This window comes from Gopherus flavomarginatus, chromosome 4, assembly GCF_025201925.1.
Source record: "Gopherus flavomarginatus isolate rGopFla2 chromosome 4, rGopFla2.mat.asm, whole genome shotgun sequence".
Classification (NCBI taxonomy): Eukaryota; Metazoa; Chordata; order Testudines; family Testudinidae; genus Gopherus; species Gopherus flavomarginatus.
The window spans coordinates 143,523,139-143,536,301 of record NC_066620.1 but is presented as its reverse complement, the minus strand read 5'-3'; the positions used below and the strand labels follow the sequence as shown (position 1 = coordinate 143,536,301).

The 13,163-nt window shown below is 43.0% G+C and overlaps 1 protein-coding gene across 2 annotated transcripts; it reads right to left on the bottom strand.

Annotated features, from left to right (window-relative positions):
• Nucleotides 1-6,650: 6,650 nt before the first annotated feature.
• On the bottom strand, nt 6,651-12,032 carry NDUFAF4 (NADH:ubiquinone oxidoreductase complex assembly factor 4). 2 transcript variants are annotated; one of them, XM_050949344.1, is made up of 3 exons: nt 11,851-12,032; nt 8,912-9,009; nt 6,651-7,214 (listed from the first exon to the last, which is right to left on the bottom strand). In XM_050949344.1, the coding sequence occupies exons 1-3, from the start codon at nt 11,975-11,977 to the stop codon at nt 6,930-6,932; spliced, it is 510 nt and encodes a 169-aa protein (XP_050805301.1). In that variant the 5' UTR covers nt 11,978-12,032; the 3' UTR covers nt 6,651-6,929. The 2 variants fall into 2 exon arrangements, with proteins under 2 accessions (XP_050805301.1, XP_050805303.1); XM_050949346.1 differs by lacking the exon at nt 11,851-12,032 and adding an exon at nt 10,528-11,540.
• Nucleotides 12,033-13,163: the final 1,131 nt, after the last annotated feature.

Genomic DNA, 13,163 nt, shown 5'->3' with positions numbered 1-13,163 from the left:
TGTCCTTAAGCTTCTGACTGCCAGAAGCTGGGACTGGACTACAGGGATCATTCAAAATTGCCATTCTGATCATTCCCCTGAAGAACCTGGCACTGGCCACTATCAGAAGACAGGACACTGGACTAGATGGACCATTGGTCTGACCCAGTATGGCCATTCTTATGTTCTTACATATAAGGGGACTAAAGCTCTTAAGTCATGTATGTGTTTTTAAAAGTTTTACTGACAGACTAAAACTGGATTTCAATATATCTCACATCTTAAAAATTCATGTACATACCCACTAATGCAAAACTATGTGCTTTCTTGCTGGGTCCATACCACAGTGTTATCCTATTTTTATAATTTAGTCCCCATATACACTATAGAAACTACTCTGTTATAAAAATAGGTTTGAAACCTATTTTTCCTATATTCAGCTAACACAGCTTTGCCTCAAGCATGGATGGTGACATACCAATAGAAGGCCCTGTACTACCGTGGCTCCAGTCATGCCTCTCCAAAAGAACTCAGGGAGTGGTGATGGGTAACTCCTCCTCCTCTCTGAAGGCTCTCACCTGCAGGGTCCCACAGGGGATCCAAACTATTGTATCCTCACTTCTCTTTAATAGCTACATGAGATCACTGGGGGGAGAGAACAAGACACCATGGGCTTAACGGTCAACAGTATGCAGATAAGACTCAGCTATATATCTCATTCTCATTTTTGGTATTTGCTACCCGGTCATCTAAAGTTGCAGGATCAGGCCATTAATTAATATCAAACAAGACTCAGTAGAGTCACAATAATTTAAAAAACAAGCACAGTATATTCATTTTATGGAGCCTTATTCTCAGGAAAATAAGCAAGGAATAAGGTTTAGTTTAAAGAATATGTTATACCATCTCTGCAGTCTCTGCCTTCATCTGCCTCCATTGGTACAGCTATTATCCTGGAACTGAGGGGTGATACACCCCAGAATTTGATCAAGCTAATTGCAGCCATATTGTGTGCATTCAGCCACCATGAATGAATAAAATAGAATACCATATAGTTAAGGGTTAATTTGCTCAAGCAGGGCTTTGGGAGGCAAAGTCAAATACTAGCTGCAGGCTTGCAGTTTCTGCTAATCATAATGAAAGGAGGGGAGAAAAGAGTCAACACATTATGAGACTGAAAGAAAATAAGTGGGTGGAGACCTTGAGTTTGGGCACCTTTGATATAGAAGATTATGGCTAAGATTGTTAGGAATGTTTTGTTGATAAGTAGATGATTGAGCTATGAGTTTTGTAAAAATTAGTTATAAAACCACTAGATAATAGAGTATACTTTGGTGCAGTTCTCTGAAGCTATCCTAAGAGCCTTTTTCCTGACACCATGCTTCCCAGCAGAGAAGCGACTGGCCATCACTGACCTGCTGCTAATTATGTGATACCATCTCAGATTTTAGGTAATTAGCTGGGGTAGTCTAAACCTATTGCTTATGTCTGTGTGTGCTTAAATCTAATAAACTAGTTTTAGATAAGAGCATGCTTACTTGTCTCAATCTTTCATTGGCCAGAAGTGCTGTGTTCCCATTGATTTATTCCTGAGTTGGCTTGGAGTGAAACAATTGTTACAACTGCTTTGGTTTCTGAAAACCCTGGGTAACAGACATCTATAATCTACTGTGTTGCTGCTGCTGCTGTTTTGTCTTTTCTGGAGCACAGACCTATCTCATGTATGCACAGATCCCAGCTGTCAGGTGTTGCTGCTGGTGGTTTCCTTTTTTACTTGCAGTTATGAGTCCAGCTTTTGCCAGAACTGTTTGCAGCTCATCAAGATTTTTGGATTCCCTTTTCTTTCAGCTCAGAGATTCACCCCAGCTCACAAGTGCTGTTGCTTTCTATTGCATATACATTTAAAAGGGATCAATTCCAGCAAATACAAAAGCATCTCCCTCACCTTCTGACACTTCCTCACCCAGGGACATATTCTAATAAACTGTTATGTCTTCATGTCCAAGTTCCTATCTATACACCTCTACCCCGATATGACACTGTCCTCGGGAGCCAAAAAATCTTACCGTGTTATAGGTGAAACCACGTTATAGCGAACTTGCTTTGATCCACCAGAGTGTGCAGCCCAGCCCCCTCCCAGAGCAGTGCTTTACTGTGTTATATCCAAATTTGTGTTATATCAGGTCACGTTATATCGGGGTAGAGGTGTACTAGACAACTTTGCCCCCACCTCGCTAACACTGGGTCAGTTGACTCAGTCTTTTGTAATGATCATTGGGAGCGCTAGTGTAGCCAATCTACATTTTATCTTAAATCTCACAATATTTGGTGTTTTTCTTAAAGCATCCGCTTCTGGAGCCATGTGATTATATGAGAAATTGAGATTTCATGTTTTAAAAAGTAAGTTTCTAGCCCTCCTGGTTGCAGAGAAAAAAATTGAAAATGTGATGGTAAATAAGAACAACCCAAAATATACTTTAAAAAAAATCTACAATATTTAAGCCAATTTCATGACTGTTTTGGGTCTGCCTTATGATTTTTGAATGCTTGGGGGTTAGCAATAATGTAGGACTGAGGAGGAAAGCCCCCACACCTTTTCCCAGCCTGCACAGAAAGGGTGTGCTCCGCAGTATAAGAAAATACAGCAGGTTTGGAGACCAACCATCCTCTCTCTGTTTGAAGCTGCAAAGAATGCTTTCCTGCTTTATAGATCCGATACTGCTACCTCAGCACCAAATGTGAGGGACAACTCACTGTCATGAATGGCGAGACTGCATGTGAAGAGTTTAAGGGTATGTCCATGCTGTAAACACACTCGCAGCTGGCCCGTGCCAGCTGACTTGGGCTTCCGGAGCTTGGGCTGTAAAACTGCACTGAAGATATTTGGGCTCAGGCTGGAGACTGAGTTCTGGGACCCCACCACGTGTGAAGGTCCCTGAACTCAGGCTTGACTCCAAGCCCGAAAGTCTACACTGCAATTTTACAGCCACTCATCCTCAGCCCACAAGCCTGAATCAGCTGACACAGGCCAGCTGCAGGTGTTTAATTTCAATATAAACATACCTTAAGATATTCTACCACCTACATCTAATTATTACAAAAAAATAAATCCTTATGGACAGTTAAATTAACCAACTCACCAAAATTAAAAAAAAAGAACAAAAAAAAAAAAACGGGGCAGATTGGGAGCAGTCTGTAACCATTTAATAAATTGTATTGGGCAATGCATTTTCTGAGCCCCATTATGCATCTCCCATTGGACTCAAATGTACAGGTCTGCAGGGATAATCAAGTCATCTGTATCTTGAGACCAGAAAGGGGCTAGCTCTTACATGGGTGTATAGCAAGGGGCTCGGGAGAAAAGAGGACGCACACAGGCTTGTACAGTCTGCATAAAAGTCAGGCAAAGTTGTCGTTCCATAATGTAGGAAGCACAGAGGGTGCCTGGTGCTCCAACATGAACAGGGGTCAGGTTGGGCCACACCATCCCCCCACAATGCACACATACACAGGCCCAGTAGAGGGATTACGCTGCACTACATAAAGGGATGGAAGAGTGTGTTCGCTCCCTTGTCAGGGAGAGATTCTGTTTCAGAAAAGGAGAATGCCTGCTGGTGCTCCTGTAGGGAAATGCAGCTCTGCAGCACACCTGATGACCGTGCATGAAGGCACAATCTAGACCACAGCCTACTTCCCGAATGCCAGGCAGCCCAACGGAATATCCATGTCATGTCCAACCAAGAGGTCCAAGCACTATTCAGAGTTACGAAATCAGTGATAGCCCTTTGGAAAATTATAACTTAATATTCTCATACAGTAAACACTTACAGCTGTTGCATTAGCACTCAGTGTAATTTTCCTCTAGAATGAAACAGGGACAGCAGTCACACAAAGTCACAAAGCACACACACCATAATGGTCACATATTCCAAGCTGATACAATGGTGACAGATACAATTTGATTTGACAACATACCTGCACCACTTTGATTCTGATTTCAGTGAAAGACAGAAGACACCTGTTGGCCAAGAGCAGGGAACATGTTGCATAACTGGGACAGTAAGTGTGCAAATTTTCACATTTGGAGGGTTCCCAAAGTCAGCATGTGTTGCACCATCTCCCAGACCTGCCACAAATAAATACCTTTATGTTTTCAAAACATTAAACATGTAACTGAAGCAAGAAGGTAATGAAAAAAAATCTGTGCAGTCATGCTATCAGGACAGAGGATATAGAAGCAAAATGAGTTGAAAAAATATAAAAAAAAATATGTGGAGAACAAAATTATGCATAATTAGAAATATATGAATATGAAAATCAGAGAGAATTTACTAGAATCTGATCAAAAGGCAAGATAATATAAATAAGTGTAAGACAGTTTACTGCACTAAAAGCATACCAAACAGGTAAGGAAAATTAACTAAGATACTTAGGAAGCTAGAGGTCACCAAATGAAATGAATAGGCAGCAGGTTTAAACCAAACAAAAGTATTTTTCCACACAACACAGTCAACTTGTGGAACTCCTTGCCAGAGAATGTTATGAAGGCCAAGACTATAACAGGGTTCAAAAAAGAACTAGATAAGTTCATGGAGGATAGGTCCATCAATGGCTATTAGCCAGGCTGGACAGGGATCGTGTCCCTAGACTTTGTTTGCCAGAAGCTGGGAATAGGCGACAAGGGATAGATCACTTGATTACCTGTTCTGTTCATTCCCTCTGGGGCACCTGTCATTGGCCACTGTTGGAAGACAGGATACTGGGCTAGATGGACCTTTGGGCTGACCCAGTACTGCTGTTCTTAAGAACTGTATTAGATCACTGATGTTTGCTTAGTGCAAGTAGTGAAATATGTTTCATTATTCTAGCAAATACCACAAAACCACATTTAAAAGTGAAACTGGAAAGGAACTCCAGCGAGATTAAACTCTAAAACCTTTAGCACAGACATGAGGTACACATTCAGCGTAGGCCTGCTCATTGGGAATGTTGCCACAAAGTTTTAGAGATCATTAAGACAGAGGCAAAATACTTTTTTTGAATAATAACTCAACAGAAAAGCAGTCCTTTTATGGTATACTCTAGGGCAGCTAAACCTAAGACTGAAGACCAGCAGGCTCCTTTATGGATAGACAAACTGAGTTAATTTTGTATGGAACAGAGATATTACAATACCATGTGCATTAGAAATGGATAACCTATTTAAATGCACTGAGGTACTATGCAGAAAATGGTTTTGTTTAGAATCAGCTAGTAATGCAAGTAGAAAGGATTTTGTTGTGAAATGGCAACGCTAATGTTAGTCTTGCTAGGAATTTTACTTGATTTCTGAACTCAAGAAGCCTGTAGGAAAAAAAACAGGCACGTTTTTAAAAGAAGCCTATTCTAGACGTGTTTGTATCCCCTTCTTCAGAATTTACCTGATTTTAAGTTCTAAATGTATGGGTGGTTATTAATCCTAAAGGACAGTATCAGTATTTTAAGAAGGCCTTAGGCAGAAGTTGAGCTGTAAATTGGCAAGGTTTCTCCTTCCTCCTCCCAAACAGAAAAGATACTAAACATAAAGTTTAACATTGCTCACATTACCATGAAAGTCCATATTATTCAATCACCAATACAAGACAGTATTTTTGCATTTTGAATAGCTATAGTAACAAAAGGTTTACAATCTGCAACTAGCCTGCATCTAATTTACAGCACATAACATACTTGGCTAAGAGCACTGAAGGATGCAGTTTACTTTCAACATGATAATATAGTAGCATTACAGTAGTGGGCTCTATAGAAATTTCTAGCCACAAATTGGTTACCTGAATTTCTGTTTTTAGGCTACTATATAAAATATAAATATAAAATAAAACAGGTGGACCTCCATAGATATTTCTATTTATAGAAAAGAGGAACCAGCTGAATTTGAAAGCTACCTACTAAGCATGCATACATGAGATGAGCCACTGTATCACACAATGAAGATGCGGGAGCCAAGGAAAGCTGCAATAGGTTCAAATGCTGCCACTTTACACTGCTGTTTATAAACTGATTGATGAATGACTTACAAAGTTAGCCCCAACAGTGGAGCTAACTAGAATGGAATAGATGCAGCTAAGCTTAACAGCAACCATTATAGCTCCATGGTTTAAAGAAGGTGCAAAAGCAATTTCCCCCACACAATTCACCTTCTTTTGCTTTTAAGATCTTGACATGCTTAAAAATTCTATTTCCCCGGCAATTATCCTTCTTTGTGAAGCAAACACCCTCTTCCATCATTTTTTTAATTATAGGAAAAGGGGCTCTGTTGTATTGTATACCTCTACCTCGATATAACGTTGTCCTCGGGAACCAAAAAAATCTTACTGCGTTATAGGCGAAACTGCGTAATATTGAACTTGCTTTGATCCCCCGGAGTGCGCAGCCTCCCCACCCCGCGGAGCACTGCTTTACCACGTTATAGCCAAATTCATGTTATGTCGGGTCGCGTTATATCAAGATAGAGGTGCATGTACACCTGCAGACTAGTTGCATGAATAAGAATAGGTGCCATGATAAAGATTTCTGCAGAATCACTAGAAAACACTGGTTGAATGAAGTCCAAAGACAACACATTTCCATTTGACTTCTCAGTAAGAGGTGATATTTATTTTAAAATAAAACTGTTTCTGAAAACAACTGGAACAATTTAAGTGGATCATTTATTATCCTGAACAGATTTCACTGATTGTCTCCTTATTTGGCTTAAATGAGACAGGTTATGAACCAGAATATATCAAATACATTATTTTCACATGCAGCAGTCACACAGAGAATGCAGTCATTTAAATAAAGCATTTTTTTGCTACAAGAGGGCAACCTTTAAGAGCATGAGACCAAATTCCCACACAAACAGTGTATGAGAAGTGTCAAATGAAGACACCAGTGGATCAACCAAGATTTCAGCAATCACTTTAGGAAGGTTATAAAACTTTTCTGTCTTTGGGAGGAAAGATCTCCACAGCAAAAGGTATGAAGAATTCTAAGAGAGAGGTGACCTCCTTCAAGTCTATACTGTACTCCTTTGCTATTTTCTCTGCAGTCCATGTTTGTGGAGAAAGTTTATGATTATTGAGAAGAGTCAGAACCTCCACTATAGAAATTTTGCCTTTAGGAATGCTTGGAATATCTTGATCTCTTAAATGACCAAGTTTTGTAAGTCTGTATTCCTGCTGTTTACTTGGGATAATTCCACCTTCATCTTTTACCTAGTGTGGGAGGAGAAAAAAGTTCAAGTCAATCAGAGTTCTGTTCTGTCTGCGTACTACATATTTCTCGCCTATTTCTTTTAATTAAAACGAAAACTTTAATTACTATAACAGGCTCTCCAGTTTTTCCATTGTAAAGACTTTGATCCCCATGGATTTCCTCTCTTTCTTAGACCATAAGCCAGTGGTTTTCAATCTTTTTTCATTTATGGACCCTTAAAACATTTCAAATGGAAATGCAGACCCCTTTGGAAATCTTATCCTGTGGACCCCCAGGGGACCACAGACCACAGGCTGAAAATTACTACCATAGTCCAACACTACTATGTCCTCAAAGCACTGTGTTCTATATAGACCACAGTTTTGGAAACAGTTACCATGGCCAAATGTTCAGCACCTAAATCAATAGCTTAGTTTTCTGAATAGCTGAACATCCACCATTCCCACTGACATCAGTGGGAACTTCTGGTGCTCAGCACCTCTGAAATTCAGTTCACAGATATAGGTATTAATGTGAATGTAGATGCCTAATTTCAGGAACAGACATATGAAAGTTTTGTCCCATATATTTCTGAGCAGCACCAACTTCCACTGAAATCAGGTGTTCAGCACTTTGCAGAATTAGGTTTTTAGATTCTCTATTACCAAAATAAAATGGAGATAACATTATTTACATATTTCACAGGGACATTATCGGGGATACATTAATATTTCTAAAAAATTTTTTGTCTTAGATGGAAGGCGTCATAGAAATGCCAAATTTAAGATAGAGACAAAGTGGATGAGGTAATATCTTTTACTGGATCAACTTCTGTTGGTGAAAGAGACAAGCTCTCGGCCTCCACAGAGCTCTTCTCCAAGTCAGGATATTATCTCATCCACCTTGTCTCTCTCATATGGCGGTACTGGCCCCAATACCGCTATAAACAAAAAGTGAAAACAAGCATAAGAGAGGCCTAAGACTAACTTTTTTTAATCTAATGCCAATATGTTGAGCCTTGCATGCAGATCATACAGACAAATGCTGTTAGTTTATCCATTTCATGGGAAAAAATCTAGATAATTGTACAGGAAAATATAAATAAAACATCTTACCATTTCCTCACCCAAACAGATACAGGACCTCACTGAAAGGGACACCAACATTTTAAGTGATATTTTAATAATTTCTTTACTCTTGGTACTAGCCTCTTTGCTCTCCAGCAGAACTACAAACCCTCTCCCACACAAGTCCCAATTTCTTCTACCACCTATAGCATTAGGAATTCTCTCTCCTCTCTAACATCCTATTTTCCATCCCTTCCACAGACTGGCTGCTTAAACTTCTAGAAACCCAAATCTGTGAGTATACTTTGGGGGCTATGGCACAAGGAAGGTGCACACAGATGCAGTCTCTATGTGATAGAGGAACATGCCTGTATAGACAGCTTCAATTAGAGGTAGAAAAACTGGGAGCATAAAGAAAGGTTGATGGCACTCTTAAATAAGGATGTGACCTTGAAATTAGACTTCTATTACACAACAACTGAAATACAAAACAGCAATAAAAAAAGCTCAGTTTCATCTATTAACAACTAGTAAGCTACTAAGACAACAGACTTCATAAAGCCTATTCATCACATGAGCATTGGTATGTTGCTTTTGTCATCTGAAAGGTGCTTGCTGCTATACCCATTACAGAAAGAAGACATGCTCACTTGCACAGGTGGATCTCTGGAATCAACATAAATCTCTTTTAATAAGGCGAGAAGTTTGTCATCTTTTCTGCGAATTTCCTCTTGGATTTCTGGATCATCTAAGAAAAAAGATTTAAAGCAGAAAATAACTCGCCCCCGCTCATATTATTCATGGTTTATAATGCCTATGAGTAGGGCCATACCAAATTCATAATCCATTCTAGTCAATTTCACAGCCCATAGGATTTTAAAAATGGTAAATTTCATGATTTCAGATATTTAAATCTGAAATTTCATGGTGTTATAATTGTAGGGGTTCTGACCCAAAAAGGAGTTGTGGAGTTCACAAGGTTAATTGGGGGGAGGGGGTTGCAGCACTGCTACCCTTACTTCTGCGTTGCTGCCTTCAGAACTGGGCCTCTGGTCAGCAGCCACCACTGTCTGGCTGCACAGCTCTGAAGGCAGCAGGCGCAGAAATAAGGGTGGCATGGTATGGTATTGCTAACCTTCCTTCTGTGCTGCTGCTGGCGGGGTGCTGCCTTCAGAGCTGGGCACCTGGCCAAGAGCCACCACTCTCTGGCCACCCAGTTCTGAAGTCAGCACAGAAGTAAGGGTGGCGATACCATGACCCCCCTGAAATAACCTTGTGACGCCTCTTCAGCTTCTTTTGGGCCAGGACCCCCAATTTGAGAAACACTGATCTCCCCCATGAAATCTGTATAGTATAGGGTAAAAGCACACAAGAGACCAGATTTCATGGTCCATGATGCGTTTTTCATGGCTGTGAATTTGAAGGGCTTTAACCATGAGACATCACACAACTCAAGTGAAAATGAAAGCGTGTGAACGCTTCCAGGCAAATCTCATTTTTGCATTAGTTCTGATAGTCACAATACTTAATGTTGTCTCGTACACAGGAAAAGGAGAATCTATTATGGCTATTCAAGAAAAGAAATTGCAATACTAAGCAACAGTTAGGCCTGGTATACACCTAAAAATTATATCAATTTAGCTACATCGCTCAGGGCTGTAAAAAATGTCATGCCCTACATGATATAGTTAGTTAGGTCAACCTAACACTCAGTGTAGACACAGCTGGGAATTTTTCCAGTGACCTACCTACCACTTCTTGGAGAGGTGGATTAACTACATTGATGGAAAAAACTCTTCCATGGATGTAGGAAGCACCTATACTACAGTATTACAGTGGCAGTACCACAGTTGTGCCACTGTAGACATGCCGTTATTTTTCAGAGTGCTGTGCAAACTCTGAATCCATCACAACATGCCTGCCAGGTATTGCAATAGCAGTTGCCCTGTCACGGATAGTGAAACAGACACAGAAGTGACTTGGCCAAAGCAGAGTGAGGCAAAACCAGGCACTGGTCCTGTGCTTACCTTAATAGGGTCACCTACGCCAGTGGTTCTCAACATTACCAGACTACTGTACCTCTTTCAGGAGTCTGATTTGTCTTGCATAATCCCAAATTTCACTTAAAAACTACTTGCTTACAACATCAGACATAAAAATACAAAAAAAGTGTCACAGCACACTATTACTGAAAAATTGCTTACTTTCCTCATTTTTACCATATAATTACAAAACAAATGTATTGCAATATAAATATTGTACTTACGTTTCAGTGCACAATATATAGAGAGCAGCATACATAAGTCACTGTATGAAATTTTAGTTGCACTGACTTTGCTAGTTCTTTTTACATAGCTGTTGTAAAACTACCCAAGAGTTGCTGCCACACTGCCAGCTACAGAACAGCCCAGAAGTAAGGGCAAGCAAGACTGGGTTTCTATACAAAGCCACAAAACCCAGAAGTAAAGTAACAGGTTGCGAGGTGTGGACTACACCTCCCAGCATAGGCCCTGGACCAGCAGCATCCAGCCAAGCAACAGGGCTACATGGCAGATATTCGCAACAGGTAGCAGCTGGCAGATCCAGACCCCAGGAGGCACCCAGAGGGCAGTGGCTGGTGAAACTAAATGTCACTGGCTACACCAGCCCGCATCTGCTCCCATGTTGTGGATTCGCACACATCCTGCAGTAGGACTCTTCACACAACCCCCTCCTCCCTTTAACTGCCCCCCATACATCCCCTGCATCCCAGCCCCAGTAACCTCCCACCCCGATTCCACCCCCTGCAACCCTCGCACACACACCCATACCCTGCATCCCACCCCCAGTAACCCCCACCCATACCCTGCACCCCACCCTCTGTAACCTCCCCCCGCCCATATCCTGCATCCCACCCCGTAATTCCTCCCCACCCATACCCTGAATCCTCCCCCATAACCCCCCCTGCACCCATAGCCTGCATCCGACCCCCGTAACCCTCCCACACACACACCCATACCCTGCCTCCTGTCATCCCCCACCCATACCCTGCATCTTCCCCTGTAACCTACCCTGCATCCATATCTGCATCCCACCCCCCTGTAACCCTCACACACACACACTCTGCATCCCACCCCCACCCCCTGTAATCCCCCATTAGGGTGACCAGATGTCCCGATTTTATAGGGACAGTCCCGGTATTTGGGGCTTTATCTTATACAGGCACCTACTACCCCGCACCCCATCCCGATTTTTCACACTTGCTGTCTGATCAGCCTATCCCCCATAGCTTGCAACCCACCCCCTGCAGCCCCCCACCCACACACCCCAACACCTCGCCCCCCATAATCCCCCGCATCCCACCTCCCCATAACCCTCCCACACCCACACCCCGCACCCTCCTGCCCCGCCCGAAACGCCCAGGACACCACCACTCCTCCGCGCACGCGGGAAGGCGCGCACCCTACTGCCCCGTGAGCCCCCGCACGCGCAGCGTGTACCCACCGCCCCGTAACCCCCACGGTTCGCCCCGCCCCCGTAACCCCGCCCCCCACTCTCGCTCCCGAGGGCCCCGTGGCCTTGGGGCGCAGCGCCGGCCGCGGGCACTCACCAGGCAGCGGACCCGGCCTGGCGACGGCGTGCCGGGGGGCGGACGTGGGCTTGTTCTTGCTGATCTCGCGGCTGGCCCGGCTCTCCAGGTTGAAGTTGCGGAACGCGCGAGTCACCTTGGCACCCATCTCCTCTGCGCGGCACCGGCCCGCGCCGCGAGCAAGGCTTTGCCCGTCCCGCGAGCATGCGTAGAGAGCAGCCGGCCCGCCAGCGCCCCACCTAGCGGGCAGGAGGACACCCCGCAGGCGCTGGGAGCCGGAGCGGGGCGAGGCGGGGCTGAGTGCTCGGACTACAGGGTGCCAGGGGGCGGGGATCCCAGCACGGTCCCTGCCTGCGGAGGCAGGGAAGGCTGCTCAGTACAGGCTGCTGGCTGTGCAGTGTCCTGGCCTGTGGACCATCTCCCACCAGTATATTGTGCCTGGCACGTGGGCCACCAGTGATCAGGAGTCTGGTCCTTGGGCTAGTCACGGCATCACTTTGTGCCTCAGTTTCCCCATCTGTAAATTGATGAATAATGATGCTGCCTTGCCTTGTACTGATGAAAAGGCAGTGTGTGAGGCAAGGTCGGATTATAATTATGCTTAAGGAGTAGGAGACAAAAGCAGAAGCAGCTGGAGCCCAAAAAAGAAAGAATCTGGATGACCCCAACACCAGCTCACCTTAGTACACTACCACTTGTCACGTTTTAATTTTTCACTAGCTTATTTCTTTCCCTTCACTTTTTCGCCTACTGCACAGGGTACCAGGAGGTTAGGTTATGACATCTCAGCAGAGGTGCCTCTTTTCAGTTTATTATACCTATAAATACATTGTAAGTATGATGTCTCCAAGGATTCAATTAATTTTTAAAAATAAAAAAATGTTCTCCCGCAGCAGCAGTAACTGAGATATCCCTTGTTTCACATGGGGATACTAAAAATGCATGAGATTACATATATCATATATGTATATTCTATATGAAAACTCAAATGCATTTTTAATGTTTTGCAACTATAATAATGGATCTCTCCATTATTTGTGCTATGGGAGAACATCTTTCTTTAGGCCTCTAAACACTTATGCACGAGTAGTCCTATGTTAGTCAACAGGGCTCTTGTGTGGGTAAAATCACAAGTGTTCATAAGGGTGTGAGAGTCCTGTTCTTTTTCTAATTTTTAGCTATGCTGAAAACCCAAATCTCAGATTGAAGTCAATCAATGGAAGCTCTGGGTAGTCACATAATTGAGAAACTGACCATGTGTTTGGCCATGGAGTCACCTCTCTTGGGGTACAGTTGGAAATATCCTCAAGGTGGCAGACTGGGCTAGGGTTTCC